Consider the following 18,890-nt stretch of genomic DNA (forward strand, 5'->3'; position numbering starts at 1 on the left):
GGTTTCTGGGAATTGAACTCAGGACCTCTGGAAGAAAGCTGGTGTTCTTAATTGTGGGGCCATCTTACCAGCCCCTATTTTTGTTTTCTTTATTATTAATCTTTTAAATTTAGTTTATAACTATTAATTATATGTATGTGTCTGTGTGGAACGTACACGTGTGTGCCACTGTGCTTGGAGGCCATAGGTGTCAGAGCAAAAGTGCACCTCGCTCCCTTATGTGAGACGTAAAATGGTGTCATTCTTGTTGCCACAGCCCTGCCTCAGCCTCCCGAGTGTTGGGAGTATAGCTATGTGCCAGCACACCACGCTTATGCTGTGTTTGAAAATGTACAGCTTCTCACCTAGTCACCCTCAGCTCTACTACAGATGGACTTCAGAGCGTTTCCTTGGCACCTTCTCCTGGATTCTGACTTCACAACTTTTTTTTTTTGTTATTGGTGATAACATAATTTTCTGTCACATGTAACAATTTATAGAAATGTTCTTATCTTTTTGAGCTTCTAAATGCTACTTGTGACATAGGAATGCATTTGTTAAAGAAATGCAAGACCTGCACACTGAAAACACGATGTCTCATGGCAAAATAAGGAGGACAAAATAACTGCAAGAATCCTACGACTTTGGGACTGGGGCTTAATATTGCTAAGGCAGTCCCCAAACTGAGTCATAGGGTCCTTGTAATTGCCATTTTAATTCAGGGTGTATTTTTCTTTGTCATTTATTTATTCCAAAAAAATGACAAACTTCCTAAAATTTACATGGAAGTGCACAGGATTCTCTTAAAGGAACAAGATAAAAGTTGGATGACTCACTTTTCCAAATGTAACAATTATACAAAGCCATGTATGGCTTCAAAGTAATGAAGATGCTGTACAATATAAAGAAAAGTATATAGATTGATGGAATAGAACCAAGTTAACCCTCGTCTCACCATCTGCCTGTACTTTGATAGCCAGGAGATTAGAAATTCTGTTTACTTCTATAATTAGTGTGGATGGGCAGAGTGTGTGGGCATGCTAGGGGAAGGTGTGCTGGTAAGAGAGCAATGCTTGGGACTGGGCTTTTCCCCTTGCACCTTTACATGAGTTGGGAATTGAACACGTGTTGTTCAACTTGCTTGGCAAGCACTTAAACCCATGAACTCATCCTGGTTTACCACCTGATGTCTCATAAGGGCGGCATGATAAGTTCCTAGAGAAAGAGTAGTATTTTCAGCACATAGTGCCAGGACAAGTAGATGTTCACATGTAAAAGAATAAAATTGGATCCCTGCCTCATCCATATTCAAAGTTAACTTCATGAATCATAGAAGCAGGAGTTAATATTCTGGCCTTGGGATAGGCAATAGTTTCTTATGTACAAAATTAAAAGAAGTGACAAAAGAAAAATAAATAGTGCTTCCTTAAAGTAACTTTTTTCTTTTTATGTGTATGAGTGTGTTGCCTGCATGTACATCTGGGTATCACGTGTAAACAGTGTGCCCAAAGGCCAGAAGAGGCCATCTGATCTTCTGAGACTGGAGTTACAGAACTTTATGAGCCATCATGTGAGTCCTGGGTATTGAACCTGGGTCCTCTAGCAGAGTAGACAGTACTGTTGCTTGCTGAGCCATCTTTCCAGCCCATACTTCTTCCCTCCTTAGTAGAACAGCATTTAAGGTGGGTGGATGGAGGCACTGAAGAGATGGCTCATCAGTTAAGAGTGTGTGCTGCTGCTGCTGTTGCAGAGGACCTAGGTTTGGCTCAATGCTCTCACATCAGGAGGTTCCCTACCTCTTGTAAGTCCAGTTATGGAGATCAGAGAGTCTCTGGCCTCCACAGGCATGTGTACTCATGCGTATGGAGCACATGCACTTATGTATGCATACAGACATACTTATGTATACATACACAGAGATAAAAATAATCTTGAGAAAGGTGGATGGACAGATAGTAGGAAAAAATGCCTTGCAAATTCTTGGTAGGTTTTTCTTTTTTGTTTTGAGTTGGGGGTCTCACTATGTAGTTCTGGCTGGTTTGGAACTTGCAATGTAGACCAGGCTGTCCTCAAACGCACAGTTTGCCTGCTTCTGCTTCCCGAGTGCTGGGATTAAAGGCATGCCTTAAAAATAGCAGGTGTTTCTAAACTATAGAACAAGTAAAGCTATGTGACATTTTGTAAAAAGCCTTTAATTTCAAATCTCCATATTAATTGTATAAAAATAAATGATATTATGTATTTCTCTCTTGTTTTTGCTTTCAGTGATGTTCTTTGTTACCCGGTTATATGGGTCACTTTCACTTACTTGTAACTTATTATTGTTGTTGTTGATGTGTGTGTGGTAATGCACACGTGTGTGTGGTGCCAGGGGAGGATGCCTGGTGCCCTGCTCTCACTCTCCACCTTCTTCCTCTGAAGCACTATCTCTTGTTGAGCCTGCTAGGGCGCCAGCCAGCAAACCCCAGGCATCTTTCTATTGTCACCTCCCTGTAGTGCTGAAGTTACAGGCACAAAGCCATGCCCAGTTATTTTTAACAGGGGTGCTAGGGATTTGAACTCAGGTCTTCATGCTTGCACACTAAACACTCTGACCCCATGAGTTGTCTTCCCAGACCTTTTCTTGTTTTCATTTATTTCAATGTTAAGTCTCTGTCTTTAACACTATAATTTCCCCATCGTTTCATCCTCAGCAGGCATAGAGAAAGAAGGTCATGTGATCGACACTAGAAAGTAGTTTTCTATCAGGTTGCAGAGAATGCATTTCTTGGTAAAAGTACATCAGGTTTGGGTTTTCTGCAGTTGATAACCAATTATTATAAGAACTGCCATTACTGTTCATTTGTAGAACAGCATGTTAACAGGCAAGGAAGGAAATGCGACCATTGGCATGCCATCTTGTGAGGAGAGGAAGTGGACAGATTATCTGTGTGTTGGTATGGAGAGAAGTGTCTGTTCAGACCACAAGACTGTAAAAGGCATTTTTAGAGCTCTTAGGCTAACCCTGTGGCGTATTAGCATATGCTTCATACAGTACGAGCCTAGCGAAACCATTTGGTGCCCACTCTCTTTAGAGAGTGAGGTTCTGTTTGGTTTCCTCTTGGTCTTATTCTGGCTCGTATACTTTCTTTATTCTTCGGACACAGACTCACTCTGTACCCAGAGCACCTGAACTTGAAGTCTTGCATGCTAGCAGGCCCAGCTACATTTTAAAATGTTTTGTACCTTTTTTCAGTTTCTTGATGTACTTTTTATTTCTATGTGTTTTGCATATGACTTACTCATTTTATGTATTAATCTCATTTTGGTATTGGTAGGATTGATGTCTTGAACCAGTTCCTTTTACTCCCCTGTCTCCCCTGACCTCTCTTCTAATTCAGGGAATTGATCGTTCTTTCCTTTGCCAATGGTTTGTTTTTTTTTTTCCTTTAAAGTTAACATGTAACTATTTGTTTGAGAGTACCTTTACTTTTTTCCTTTTCAAGTCAAATGTTTAAAAAAGTATAATTCCTAATTCCCATGCCTTTTGTTGACTTAGTTGTTCATGTTTCTCAACCACTATTTTCCCCAAATATACTATGAAAAAGTTTTAAACTATACAGAAAAGTTGCAATAGTTGATAGCTGTAACTGAGTGCAGTGAACCCTGTGTCTGAATCCCTCGCTCAGTCTTTGTGGTTGCATACATTAGTAGCAGATGCTGTTGCATGCATTCGTAGCAAATGCTTGTACATTCAAACACTACCATTTTAGCTTGCACATCATTAACTGAGTTTCAAATTTGTATAGTGATCTTTTTTTTTTCTTTTGAGGCAAAATTTACTTAGAAAAAAAATGCAGAGATTTTAAGTGTGCTGTTGAATGATTTCTTTAGTTCTATTTTTGTGTAGACTGGCTGCCTTCTCTAAGGACACTGAAAACTGTAAAGCCCCAAACCATCCCCACACTCATGTATTCCTCTACATCCTCAGGAGGCTTCAAATATCATAAAGTGCTCTACAGATTCCATTCCCTTTTTCATTGTACAAATGCTTTTCACACAAAAAAATGATAATAGTCAAAAGTATTTTAATTTTTTACAGCTCATTACTTGAGTCTTAACTTTAACTTGACTACTGCTCTTACCTGCACGTACTGTGTGCTCTTAACCTAAGACTGTCTTTGTTTGGCTAGAGCCTAAAACTGTGGCCAACACAGCAACCATATTCTCATAGCCTCAGGTGCTCAAGAGGAAGGGCAGCCTGGTGAGGACCCATCTGCAGAGGCAGAAAGAGAAGGGGCCTGGACACGCTGCTCATTCAGCTCATCCTTGCCTTATCTAGCATGCAGCCCCGGGCTCAGCCTTAGGACCATAAAACAGCACAGTCTAAGTTGTAAATAAAGATGAGCAATGGCCTTTGTCAGTTTTATAAGTCACACAAGTAAAAGAGGTAATCAAAGATATTTAAAGATTCTGGAATGTTTAATAGTTTATTAATTGCCTGTGTTAATTGTGACTCATTTGAGCCTTAATGGAGAAAGACTGGAGACCTCTAGGACAACTACTCTGTACTTAGAAATCATTTGTCAGCTGTTTCTTTCAGACCAGAGAATGTGTTTGCTTATATTCAGATGTGATAGATAAATTTGCTATTGTGAAGAGATAGGTCATCCTCAGTCCTAAGTTTTTGGTTTTATTTTCTGAGAAAGGGTCTCACTGTGTGGCTCTGAGTGGCCTGGAGCTCATAGAGGATTCATGAGAGATGTCTCAGCAGTTAAGAACTCTTTCTGCTCTTTGAAGACCCAGGGTTCGGTTCCCACACCTACATGGCGGTTCACAACAGTCTGTAACTAGTTCTGGGAAATCAATGTCCTCTTCTGTCCTCCTTGATACTAGGCATACATGTGGTGGTTCACGGAATACATTTAGGCAATTATTCAAATGTTCTAAAAAGAAAAGAAAAGAAAAGTAAGCCAGCTCAAGGTAATAAGAAGTCATGTCAGAAAAGACAGGACTGGCATGGACTGTTGTTGGGAAAACACTTGTGATGGTTTTGCTTAATTGTCCTGAATCAAGTGAATTGAAGTCCATGAAAGTCACTTGTATTTTTAACATACTCTGTTCTAAGGGAAAAGCTAATTTGGAAGATCTTGGTGTGTCATATTGTAATGAAATGTCTCAAGTTTCTTTTGTTAAAATTAGAAGAAATATGCAGACTTACTGGGTGTTGGGTTAAATGCGCTGTTTCTCAGCAGAGCATCCAGAAGAAGGGGCTGTATGTAGCGTGGCATGCGTTCTGCATGAAGTAATGAATGCATTCACACAGTCCGAAACTTATGACACATCTTTCTTGACTGGAAATAGATTTTAGAAGAAGCCATATTAATTTATACTCTTAGGTATAATTACATTTTGATTGAAGTTTTCTGAGCTAAGATAACATTCTCATAGGTTGTTGTGAATAGTTTAGTGGTGTTAGTAAGTTGGTAATTGATTTAAATTTAAATATTCTAAAATGCACTGAAATAATTTGGTAGTGTGAAAAGGAATCCATTCACTGATTTCTTGGAGAAGAAATAGAATTGCAGTGTTAAAGTTGAATGTTTAAATAAGCCTTATGATTCCACAATGAAAACATCCTAACTTACTGTTTTTTGTTTATTTCAGTGCTGAACACGAGTAAACTCATTTTTCAGAGTTAAAAAATTATTTAAAAAAAACCAAGATGGGGACTCCTGGTTCTGGAAGGAAAAGAACGCCGGTAAAAGATCGATTTTCTGCAGAAGATGAAGCTCTGAGTAACATCGCCAGAGAGGTGTGTGCTGAGGTGTACAGATGATGCTCATAGGTGCTGGGAGGCAGATGTTGGCTTGTCAGCTAGCTGTGGGGCGTTTGCTAGGAACATGCCTGCTGTTCACATCACACATCTGTCCTAGTAAAATGTACTTAGACTTGTATCCCTTCTGATTTGATTTTCTGAGAATTCATCTGAAATTCATTTTCACTAGTTATGTGCTTTGTGTATGCTTAGAATTTTGGAGGTCTGAGAACTGCACTATAGCTCACTAAGCCTTGTAGCTCTCAGAACTGCTGGGTAAATGTTGACAGAAATTGCCCTTAAGGGATTTACAATCCTAGATTGCTTTTTTGAAACACTGTAGTAGATATTTGTCAGTCTGTCTATCATTCACCTGTCTGTCCATCCATCTATCCATCCATTGTTGTTTTTGAGAGAGGGTCTCAGGAAGCCCAGGCTGGCCTTGAGCTCCCTATATAGCCAAGGATGCCTTCTGATCCTCCTATCTCCACCTCCCATCGGTGGGATTACAAGTGTGTGTCACCCATATGTGGCTTATGCGATGCTGGAGCTGAATTCCAGGGCTTGGTGCATCAACTATGAAGCTAGATCCTGGGCAAGCTCAGCAGCAACTACTTGGGATCCTGGGCAGGGCTGGGACTTTCATATGGAATCCTTCAGATACTAACAGCTTCTAGGGAGTTTTTGTTTCAGTTTGTTGATAACTTAGGGGAAAGGAGGGGCAATAGGAGGGAAGATTCGATGCTTTTCAAATCTCAATTGAATCTCTGCAGCATCTCCTGTGTATGGATGTTTAGGAGAGCTCTCAGCTGGGATGCCTTTCTGAGGCTCTACCTGTGTTTCAGATTCTGAGTGTAGCTGCAGATTTGCACTTAGCTTTTGAGTGATAAATAATAACATTTTAATTGTGATTTTATCTATAGGAATTATCAGCATAGGCAAATCCATAGAAGCTGATGGAGTGCGACACCAGAGCTAGGAGCATTGGGGAGGGCTGCTCAGGTTACCTGGGTTTCTTCCTTGGGGTGATAATGGATTGTACTAAAACCACTGCATTATATACTCGACAAGGGTGAACTTTTAGCATATCTATCTGTCTGTCTGTCTATCGAGAGAACTTTTTCTGTCAGGAAAGACGGCAGTGATAGATAGCCCTTTGCAATTTTAATGTAAACTTTTTTGTTGTTGGTATTTAAAAGCTTCTTCCTCATGTGGCCTGGCCTGGCCTCAGAATCCCTATGTAGACTTTGAACTTCTGATTCTCCCGACTTTATACTGTCCCCACTCTCTTCGTAAACAGAGTTGTATCACCACACCCTTTTAAGAATTATTTTTTATCGTGTGTCTATGTGTACAGACATGGAGGCCAGGGGTCGATACGGAGTGTCTTCTTTAATTGCTTTTTGTCCCTTTTTATATTTGAATATATGTGTGTGTGTGTGTGTGTGTGTATACTCCTGCCACACCGTGCTGGTGGAGGTCAGGTGACAGCTTTCAGAAGTCATTTCTTTCCTTCTCCAATGGGGTTCGGGCTCACACTGCCATCACCAGGCTTGCCCATCAGAGCTTTTGCCCTCTGCACCCCATCGCTCTTGTACCATATGTTCTTGAGGCAGGCTCTCTCTGGAGCTGGAGCTGGAGCTGGAGCTGGAGCTGGCAGGTTAGCTGGACAGACGGCTGGCAAGCCCAAGCTCCTCATGTCTCTCCACTTACTCAGTGCTGGGATTATAGGCATGCACAGCTTTTTAACATGAATTCTGGGTGATTGAACTCCGGTCTTCATGCTTGCTTTGCAAGCATTTTAGTGTAGAAGTCAAATTTTGTAGAATAGTATTTGAAGCAACATTAACTAAAAACTGAGTAGGACAGTGTTGAAATAAAGAAAAGTTATCTAAAAACTTTATACAATTACTTTATAGTAGAAACCAGATATTTTTAGCTAAAAAAGATATTTTAAAAAATGAAAAAACAGTCCTTTATAGTGACCTTAAGTATTTATACAAGACACATACTTTTAGATAAAAACTAAAATCACCAGAGTGTTTGTTTCATAGTGGGAGGTGGACGTGGGGAGGGTTCAGTGGTCAATGCCCTTGTCTCACAAGCCTGACAGGTGCAGGTCCTTGAGAGTATAGAGCCAACTGTGGTAGCACACATCTGTAATCCTCTCTTTCTTGCTGTGAGATGGAAGGAGGAGGTAGGAGAATTGCCTGGGAGCTTGAGGGCCACCTAGCCTGAAGTACATAATAGGGCAGAATGAGAGACCCTGCTTCAACAAGGCTAAAAGCAGAACCTCTCTTGTGGTTTGAATATGCTTAGCCTAGGGAGTGGCACTACTAGGAGGTGTGACCTTGTTGGAGGAAGTGTGTCACTGTAGGGGTAGGCTTTGAGACCCTTCTCTTAACCACATGGGAGCCAGTATTCTGCTAGCAGCTTTCAGATGAAGATGTAGAACTCTCAGCTCATCCCTGTACCATGACTGCCTGGATACTGCCATGCTCCCTCTTTGATGATAATGGACTGAACCTCTGAACCTGTAAGCCAGCCCCAATTAAATGTTGTCCTTATAAGAGTTGCCTTGGTCATGGTGTCTGTTCACAGCAGTAAAACCCTAACTAAGACAACTTTCAAAATTGTCCACTGAACCATACACATGTGCCTTAGAAAACACACACACACACACACACACACACACACACACACACACTTTAAAAAAAATTTTGGAGCATTTACTTTTTTTAAAAAAAAAAAAAAACAAGGAGTAGTCTGAGAAGTTGAAACCTTTAGAAAGGATTGCAGATAGCCTTTTTTTCTATAGATATGTTTATTATTATTTTTTGAGGATCTCAGATATGCATTTAATATATTTTGCTCATCTCTATCCCGTTATACCCAACTACCCCCACCCAATCTCCCTCCCAACTTCATGTCATTTTTCTTTTTCTTTTCTTTTCTTCTTAAATACTCCACTAAGTCCAGTTAGGGCTGCCTGTGTGTACATGGGTGTGGGTGCATCTGCTGGAACATGGGCAGTCTACAGGGGTCACACCCTTGGATAAACTGATTCTCTCTTTCCCAGGAGCTGTCAGTTGCCAGTAGCTCTTTAGGTAGGGGTGGGGCCTTATGAGAGCCTCCCCTGTCCATGCTGAAATGTTGACTGGCTTGATCTTGTGTAAGTCTTGCGTAGGCAGCCACAGCTGCTGTGAGTTCCTGAGTGGCAAGGACCCTATCATGTCTAGAAGACGCGGTTTTAGAGCAGTCTTCCTGATCTCTGGCTCTTAACAGTCTTATTTTCTTTTAGGCAATCTAAATTCTTTTTAGTGGCTAAGTAATAGTCCATTGTGTGTATATTCTTTTTGTTCCTAAGCTCATCTGTAGACTAGACTTTATTGGCTTGCCATTTATGGTCTAAGGAGGTAACAGCCATTTAGGCATCTAGGAGAACCAGAAGTTTGTGGCTCTTGATTATAGATTAACAGCCTGAGGAAAAGGTATGGAGATGCGGATTGGGCTTAGGTAAAAAGACACATTCTAGCAGTGCTTTTTGGAGTGGATCCTTATGAGCTGAGCAGAGCTGATGGGAATACTGCTGCTCTGAGTAATTGATTTATTTTTAGTTCACAGTAAATAGAAGATTAGAAAAACTTTTGGCAAGTACAAAAGCTTTCTTAAAATGTGGATTACCAGAGCTGGAAGCAGAGAGCAGCTCAGTGGCTAGGAACACTGGCTGCTCTTCCAGAGGTCCTGAGTTCAATTCCTAGCAACCACATGGTGGCTCACAAACCATCTGTAATGGGATCAATGTCCTCTTTTGCTGTGTCTGAAGGCAGTTACAGTGTACTCATGTATATAAATTAATCTTTTAAAAAATGTGGATTATCATAGTCTGCAAGAATTATGAGTACTAACTCCAGCTTTCACCTAAGGGTATAGTTACTTTTTAAAACAAATATGAACTTCGTTTTTTTTGTTTTTATTTGCTTTTTGATACAGGGTCTCTCTATATAACCCTGGCTGTTCTGGAACTTACTCTGTAGACCAGGCTGGCCTCAAACTAACAGATCCACCTGCCTCTACCTCTGCCTCCCTACTGCTGCGATTAAAGGCATCTGGTACCACCTAGCTTGTGTTTTATTTAATTTTTTTGAAGTATAATTTTCTCTCTCTCTCTACCTTCCTTCCTTCCTTTTTAATCTATTTTTGAGACACGATCTCCTTTTGTGTTGTGCTGACTGGCTGGGAGCTCACTGTGTAGACATGGTTAACCACACCCGGTAAAGTGAACTTTTAATATTCATTCAGCACACATTAATTAAAGATCTATTATGTATGGACACTGCTACATTTAGAGGGTATAGAGTATATAGTTCTACCATAGAGCTTAGATTCAAAAGGGGAAATAGGCACTGAAGGCCACATAATGGATTCTTCCTCAGAGTTCAGATACTTAGCAATTCCTTTTTGTCTTGAAAACTGGTTATCTGTGTCTGCTATAGTCACTGGGATTCTTAGAATCAAGGAAATATGTAATGTGTGTATTTATAACTGTTAAGTGCTTTGAGAGAACAGTAAACAGTTTCATTAAAGAGTGTGCCACAAGGGACATGTTTGAGGGCCTTGGGAAGGCTTCCTTGGAGGAAGTGGCCTTTCACCTGAGGTTTGTAGGATGAGGGCTATTCCTCAAGGGAGAGGGAGTTGTCAGAGAACTTTTTGTAAGCTTGTGAATTTGAAGGGGTGTATAGAACCCAAGGACTAACAGCGGCAGCTAAGGTTTGTTCAGCTTTTACTGTTACACGCTGTCTCAGTGCTTTAAGGAACAGCCCTGGGCCCTTTAATGCATTACCACTTCATCAGTTCTGAGTCTAAGCAGCAGGTAACCTTGCCAAGTCCATAATGCTTGGGAGGGTGAGGTGAGAGCTGGAATCCCCATAGTTCCTGACCTCTTAGAGGTGTGGATGCCATCATCGAGGGCCTCTAGTTACTTCAGGTGACAGCTGAGACAGGACAAGAAAGAGGAATTAACTAACTCAAGCTAGTAGTTTGCAGCTAGGGGCTAGTTTTGTTCCCTGGGATGTTTGGCAATGTCTGTGGACATGTGTGCCTGCCACAGTGAAGGGCGGCACGGGGAAGGTGCCCGGGCAATGTGGGCAGAGGCTGAGGATGTTGCTAAACTTGCAGTGCACAGCACAAGCATGCTTAGCAGGGATGCGGCCGAGAGCCCTGATGATAGACTCTCATGTGTTATGTTTAGGAGCATTAGTCTGTACTAAGAACAGTGGGGAAATAGTGAAGGTTTTGTGTAGGAGTGGAATGATCAGAAGGATGGCTTATTATGGGCTGGAGATGGTATCAGAGAAGAGGCATCAGTGGTTTCACGGAGGTGAGTCAGGAGCCACAGGGGTGGGGTGGGTGGAATGGGGAGGGAAGTAGTTGGTGCTTTGAGTGGCTATGGATAGGTGGCGGAGACAGGACCCGGGCGAATACATCTGGATAGATGGTAAGGAGAGTCAGAATTGGGGAGGGGGAAGGCATGGTTTCGTGTTGGCATGTGCTGTGTTTCAGGTGGCTGGAAACTTCACAGGGAGGCTTGAGAACACAGACTGCGAGCTCATAGGTGAGAGGTGGCCTTAGCAGATTCTCAGTCCTTGTATCTAGTTGGCACATTGGGGTAATTGAACTCACAGTGTGATCGCCATCATCTAGGGCGAGGGGAAGGTGACTTCTCTTTGACTGAGTTGTAAGGAGTTCCAGGTCAAGTTAGAGTTTTATCTTTGACACCTTTTTTTTCTTTATGTATTTGATTTAGATTATTCTGTACAAATTGGGTTTGTCAGAGAAAATAATTCCATGAGTTAGGGTTCTTCCTCTGTAATTTAAGTGTTCTCAGTGTTGATTTACAAAATTCATAAATTATTGTGAAATAGCAGTTCCTTATTTTACTTAGGAGAAGTCAATGTTTTTCCATTTCTACACAGTTAAAAACAATCGAATGTCCTCCTTTCTGAGTACTGACTTTACTAGCACATCGTCTGAAGGAGCTGGTCTAAGTTGTACCTTTACCCAGAATTCTTTCAGGTGTCTTACAGTATGCATTGAGCCAGTCTGTTTCTCCCTTATCCTCAGCAGAGGAGAAAAGGGAGAGAGAGATGGAGCTGAAGCACTCTTTGTGGCCAGGCTACCCACTGCTGCCTGCTTGTCACTTCCTGCCTGCTTGTTTCTCCCCTCTGGAAGACCAGTGTTGCTCTCAGAACTTCTCTGTCCCTTGATTTGTTGCTGTCTGGAATCAAAGGAGCATGATTATGCTAAAGGGTTCATTTTGTCTAGGTGTGACACATCCTTCAAGCCCAGCCCCTAGCACGTCTACAGTACTCAGAGCCTCCTTTGGGTAGATTGCGTCATTGCAGACCCTACGTTTTGCTTTTCTTGGGCTATTTATTAGTTTGTAATCAGATCTCAGTAATTAATCTTCTTAACCTTTGATTTCCTTTTTTAATTGGTAAGATTGTTTTTGCTGTCAAAAGGTCTCTGCGTAAAAAAGAAGATACAGTTTTTGACAATTATGAAAAGAAGAGTTATATTTTCTAGATTTTATTGTTTCAGTTTTATCTAATACATATTAATGCCTATGTTCAGAAAAATTTAAATATTTGTTCCTAAGTACCAAAGCTTTTTTTTTTTTTTTTTTAAATTGTTAAACACAATACATTTCAAGGTCTAATTAAGAAAAAGGATACCTCACATTTTGGATTGAAGGGAAGTTGCTAGGAACATGGAGTAATAACTCTTATTTGTTAATTTGGAAACCATGGCAACACAATAAATATTATGCCTCTTAATTTGTTCTTCAGTGTTCTTTTGGCCTGAGTGCCATGGAAGAATAAACAAAATTAACAGTAAATGCTGAGCACGCGCTACCTGAGTTAGTCATTTTTCTTGATGGTTTCACTCTTTTTTTTTTTTTTTTTTTTTTAGACACAATATGACTATAGAGCCCTGTCTGACCTCAAATTTATGATCCTCCTAACTCAAGCTCCCAAGTGCTGGTATTATAGGTTCCTGCCTTCACACACCTAGTGAGTGAGTAAAGATTTACTGCAGCTCTGTAGCCCCAAACTTGTAGTGCCTTGTGCCTCAGTTCCCAGATTTTGTATTTTGAATCCCAAGTGTCTGCAGGTACAAGAGTGTGAAACAGGTAGTGGGATGTGGAGAAATGAACTGCCGGGCTAGTAGCTCATGGCCTATTACATGAATATATCACACTGTGTACATTGGGGGAGTTGGAATTGACTTTGAACTCTTTGGGGCCACAATTAGATTAGGCCTCCAGGGCAGTTTCCCTAGTCACCATGGGAAGTGTCTGGGGTCTGGAGGAGGGGAGAGCCGGGGAGAAAGTTGCTGTTTGCATCTCTGGAGATGATGAGAGCCTGGAGCAAGCTGTGGCTGAGGGAAGGGGGCGGTTCAGGGAGAATGGCAAAGTGTGGAGACTTGTGAGAGCTGAGGAGGTGGGCTCAGGGACTGTGCTGTGGAGGGAGGCTAGGAAAAGGGAAAGAGCCTTATTGGCCTTCACCACTTCATCTTCTGAGTCGAGGGACAGTGATAGAAGCTAAAAACAAGAAGAGAGACCTTAAAGTAAAGATTCTATGTTTAATTAGGGATTTATTGAGTCTGAAGTTCTTGTGGGACAGGACCCATTTCTAATAGCCCATTAGATCAGCTGGGTGGGAGAGGAGCCTGTCATGGACATAAATATTTGCTGACTTATCAACTGAAGGTAGTATCACCCAGGAGAGAAGATAGAATGCAGAGACAGAAGATTAAGCCTGGAAACTCCAGTTCTGTTAAAGCTTTAAGGATCTACAAAAGAAATGTGTGTCCACACAGGATTCAGAAGAGGGATATTAGAAAGCACAGAGAAGACCAGAAGGTGCTAGTGCTACAGGACACCAGCAGTTTTCAGGAGGAATGAGGGGTTAGTGATTTCAGCTGCCGAGAGAAGTGAGATAAGAACTTAGGAATTCCACTGGGTTTGGTAGTTAGAGGTCATTAGTGACCTCTGACTGAGTAGTTTCAGTTCAGTGATTTGGCCAGAAGCCAGACTGTAGTCATTTGAACCAAGTGTGAAGTGAGGAGGGAGCTATGTGAGAACTGGGCTGCCAAGAGAGACTGTAGATCTGTGCTGGGTACGGATTCCTTACTCAATTTTTAAAGATGGGACAGAACTTGTTCCCAATTTTGATGAGCCAATAGAAGAAGAAGCTAAGATAGGAAAGAAAGACAGGATAGCTGGGACAGGGTCCCGGCTGGTGAGTCTTAATGGCAGTTTGGAGGGATGTGTTTGAGGGTGATGGGCTTGAGGCAGCTCTGACCTCAAACAGGAAGGACGGCTCTTCAGTGGGACTTGAGATGAAGGAAAAAGGACAGCATAGAGTCTGGGAGGTCTGACTTGGGCAGGAAGATGCGAAGGGAATGCCTCCTTCAGGCCACAAGCTGTATTTTCTACTTCAAGCTCATCTTTAGACACATTTGAAAGATTCCTTCTGTGGTGGGAAAGGCATTGGAGCAAGTGGAGAAACATCTCATGTAGGAAGGAGGCGAAATGCGATATTTAGAACTTTCGCCACTGACAGCGGACACCATTCCCATTGTATCTCTTAGAAATGCTCTCTTCCTGCTTATTTCAAACAGTCTGTATTAGTATGACAGTTTTCAGTGGTACCTACTTTGTTTCTGAAGGCCTCTGTGGTTCATAGAGTATATATGTCCTAAAAACAAAACAAAAGCACCTATTTGTGGTTCAGTAGGTAGTCTTCATAACTTGATGGACCTACCCCAATTTATAGAATGTATTTATGTCTTGGTTAACTCTATTGCCTCTGAAGTGTTAGGTACTAGATTCAGACTATTGTGAAGTAAGCGTACCTTTGTTTCATACCAGAAAAGTAGTCTCAAGTGAGACGTGATATTGGGATTTTATCAAAGTAAACAGTGAACACTGCCCAGCTGATGAAGCAGCCCCTCCTTCCTTGTCTATCCAGTGAGCAGAGTTCTAAGAGGATTGAAGGCCTCAGGTGGGCCTCTGATTGGAGTGCTGCAGGAACCTACAGCAAATTTAACCTGGTCATTGTGCCTGCTAAACTGAAGCAGTTACAGAATCTGAATTTAAAATGCAGAAAGCTTGTGGATGCTTTGGGGTATTGGACACCACAAGGTCTATCAAGACTGTCTATGTTTTAAGTTTGAGAAGTTTTACTGTGCTTGTTCTTGGGGGCTTCTGTAGGGTGACCTAATAGCATATAGCGGGAAGTCTCAAAGAAGGGAGAAAGTGAAGTTAGAATTAGGAAGCTTTGTAGTGCTCTAGGTGAAAGTGGTAAGAGCTGTTGGGAAGAGGAGGGATCTGTTGGAAGGAATCGAGGATGGATTTAGGGGGTCGGGAGGTCCTGAGGCTTGAGTGGGATGGTGTGGGCTCCCTTGTGGGAGACTAGTGAGGCCAGGCTGCCCACTAGACAAGGGTAGAGTTGTTTTCACTTGCTCTGCTCTGCTGCTAGCTCATCCATTAGGTGTTAAGAGATGGAGGCTTTGATTATAGCTGAGCAGTCAGTGTGTGTGGTACTGGATCTGAATCCTCATTGGTTGAGAGCTGAACTATGATCAAAGATGAGCAGAAAGGCAGGGCAGAGTAAAAGGAGGTTATCTGCATCTGGTGTGCAGGAGTGAGTGGTCAAAGAACCAATAGAACAGCCAGGGCAGCTCCACAGAAAAGAGAATTGGAGCTCACTTGAAAACCATCCAAAGCAAAGCTCTGTGGTTTGTCTGAGGAGATTGGCTCAGACTGCATGTATAGACAGGTTGTAGTAGAGTGGGTGAGAGTATGGACTACCAGTGTGAGTCTTAGGATGTGGTCTTGGCTCCAGTGTTTGCAGGTGAGGTGGTGTTCTTGACAAGGCATTTGTCCTCTGTACCCAGAGATTGATGTTGTGGATTAGAAGCCAGCAGGCATCCAGTCTTGCCGGTAAGTCAGTGTACAATGGCACCAGGCAGAGCAGTGAGATCTCCATTTGCCCACTATCTGCAAAGTGTGGCTTTTTTTTTTTTAATTTTTTATTTTATTTTATTTTTTTGAGGTGGGCTCTTGCTATATTGTCTTTGCTAGATTCATATTCCCGGGCTCAAGATTCTCTGGCCTCAGCCTCCAGATCAGCTGGGACTATAGTTATAACCGACTGTGCCAGGTGAAAGTTTGGGTTTTGATTATGAGGAAGTTATTCTGATAATATTGTTTAATTTTAGGTAAGGTTATCCGTTAGCAGACTTACTCCAGTTTGAGTTGGATTCTGGTGTATTTTCATAAGCTGATTCCTCAGGCTGTATCCCTGGATCATCATGTTTCAAGGATTACTTAGGGTTTACTTAGTAAACTCAAGTAATTGGTCCAAGAAATGCTATATATTCTGTGCCCCAATTTGAGATTCCTGATGCTCGTTGTTACTAATATTCTGACTTAAAAAGAAGTTCAACCCAATATTTCCTAAACCTTATAGGTCATAAAATTTCTGTTCTTCTGTTTATACATTAAACTTTGTGAATTGGAATTTTGCATATTTTTATTATCTCTCTCTCTCTCTCTCTCTCTCTTGCTCGCTCGCTCTCTCGCTCTCTCTCTCTCACTGTTTGTCTCTCTCTGTTTGTATGTGTGTTTGTGTGTGGCTGGCCTCAGACTCCCTATGTAGATAAGGATGGCACATTCCTGCCGTAGCCTCCTAGGTACCAGGATTGCAGATGTTGCCTCCACACCTTGTAACTTGGGCTTTTTTTTTTTTAATGCACTTTTATTTATTAAGAAAGCTTACCTTATGATATAATTCAGTAGGCTGGCGAGCCTTCTCAGTGGCTAAGAGCATTGAGTACTCTTGCAGAGGATCTGGGTTTGATTCCCAGAACCCACGTGCGGACATACAACTGTCTGCAACTCCAGGCCCAGGCAATCTCACACCTTCTTCTGCTCCTGGTCACTGCATGTGCACGGTGCACAGGCATACATACAGGCAAAGCACCCATGCACATAAAATAAAGATAAAGATTAAAAAAAGAATATAACTCAGTGACCAACACATGTACCATTTTAGGATATTGCATTCTTTTAAAATCTGCTTACTGTGATGTACAGTTATCATCTTTTATCAAATTGCAAAGCATTTCATCAGCCCCTGGAGAACTCCCTTCTTAATTAGCAGTCACTCCCTATCTTATCCTTCCCTGGCAACCAGTAGTCTAGTTTCTGTCTGTATAGATTTGCTTATTCTTGGTATTTTATAGACATAGAATCACGTGTCACTTTTCCTTTCTGTCTTTTCTCACTCAGCAAAATGTTTTCAAGGCTTATCTATGTTGCAGCCTTTTCTAGTCCATGTTTGTTTTAATGGCTGAGTAGTATTCCAGTAGTGGATCCCCCGCATTTGTTTATCTACTCACCAGCAGCTGGAATGTTGGTTATCTCTGCATTTTGACTGTTCTGAGCAGAACTGTTGTGAATATTTGTGGGTTCACATCTGTTGGTAACTGCTGGGCTTTATGGCAACTCTGTGTTTAACTTCTGCAGAAACGGCTACACTTTCCCAAAGCAGCTGTGTACCGTTTTACACTGCCGGCAGTGGTGTGGGGTTTGATCTTGCCACATTCTTGCCAGCTCTAATTACTTTCCTTAAAATATAATTTGTTTTGTTAAAACCATTCTAGTAGCTGTGACTGTGGCTCGGTGGATGTGAGGTCTTTTCCCCTCTGCTTTCTCATTAACCTTTTTTTTTTTTTTTTTTTTTTCCTTGAGTCTTAAAATATGTGACACAGTTTTGGTCAGGTTCTTTCCATTAACAAGCACTGAGTAAAAGCAAACAACAATAACGACTCCAGGCTTCCATATACGTAGAAATGTGTATCCTCCTGAAGGTTTTTCCATACTCATCTTTTATGAGATATTCTCTTTTCGCTGACTAGGTTACCAAGTGTTAGGGATGGTACTTAGCCTGTCCCTGAGCTCCCTGGGCACAGTTGATGGCCTTCCCAGCTCTTGTGCCTTCTTGGTCTCTCTCTACTTTCTTTCTGGAGGCACTCAGGGCTATGAGTTTTCCTCTTAGGACTGCCTTCATTGTGTCCCATAAGTTTGGGTATGTTGTGGCCTCATTTTCATTAAACTCTAAAAGTCTTTAATTTCTTTCTTTATTTCATCCTTGACCAAGGAATCATTAAGTAAAGTGTTGTTCAGTTTCCATGTGAATGTTGGCTTTCTATTATTTATGTTGTTATTGAAGATCAGCCTTAGTCTGTGGTGATCAGATAGGATGCATGGGATAATTTCAATATTTTTGTATCTGTTGAGGCCTGTTTTGTGACCAATTATATGGTCAATTTTGGAGGAGGTACCATGTGATGCTGAGAAGAAGGTATATATCCTTTTGTTTTAGGATGAAATGTTCTGTAGATATCAATTAAATCCACTTGTTTCATAACTTCTGTTAGTGTCCATATGTCTCTGTTTAGTTTCTGTTTCCAGGATCTGTCCATTGGTGAGAGTGGGGTGTTGAAGTCTCCCACTATTATTGTGTGAGGTTCAATGTGTGCTTTGAGCTTTACTAAAGTTTCTTTAATGAATGTGGCTGCCCTTGTATTTGGAGCATAGATATTCAGAATTGAGAGTTCCTCTTGGTAGATTTTACCTTTGATGAGTATGAAGTGCCCCTCCTTGTCTTTTTTGATAACTTTGGGTTGGAAGTCAATTTTATGCGATATTAGAATGGCTACTCCAGCTTGTTCCTTCGGACCATTTGCTTGGAAAATTGTTTTCCAGCCTTTCACTCTGAGGTAGTGTCTGTCCTTTTCCCTGAGGTGGGTTTCCTGTAAGCAGCAAAATGTTGGGTCCTGTTTGTGTAGCCAGTCTATTAGTCTATATCTTTTTATTGGGGAATTGAGTCCATTGATGTTAAGAGAAATTAAAAGTAATTGTTGGGGGCTGGTGAGATGGCTCAGTGGGTAAGAGCACCCGACTGCTCTTCTGAAGGTCCAAAGTTCAAATCCCAGCAACCACATGGTGGCTCACAACCATCCGTAACGAGATCTGGCGCCC

General features: G+C 41.6%; 1 protein-coding gene across 16 annotated transcripts in view; it reads left to right on the forward strand.

Moving 5' to 3' along the window:
- The window catches only part of Lrrfip2 (LRR binding FLII interacting protein 2), a 106,280-nt gene that overhangs the window by 15,025 nt on the left and 72,365 nt on the right, over positions 1-18,890 (forward strand). For all 16 annotated transcript variants that reach the window (XM_029481647.2, XM_085828085.1, XM_029481648.2 and 13 more), the window contains one exon: positions 5,626-5,773. In XM_029481647.2, the coding sequence (XP_029337507.1) occupies positions 5,684-5,773 (90 nt within the window). In that variant the 5' untranslated portion in view covers positions 5,626-5,683. The remainder of the gene's footprint in view (positions 1-5,625; positions 5,774-18,890) is intronic.

The sequence above is a fragment of the Mus caroli genome, unplaced genomic scaffold, assembly GCF_978045245.1.
Source record: "Mus caroli unplaced genomic scaffold, Mus_caroli_1 scaffold_11, whole genome shotgun sequence".
Classification (NCBI taxonomy): Eukaryota; Metazoa; Chordata; class Mammalia; order Rodentia; family Muridae; genus Mus; species Mus caroli.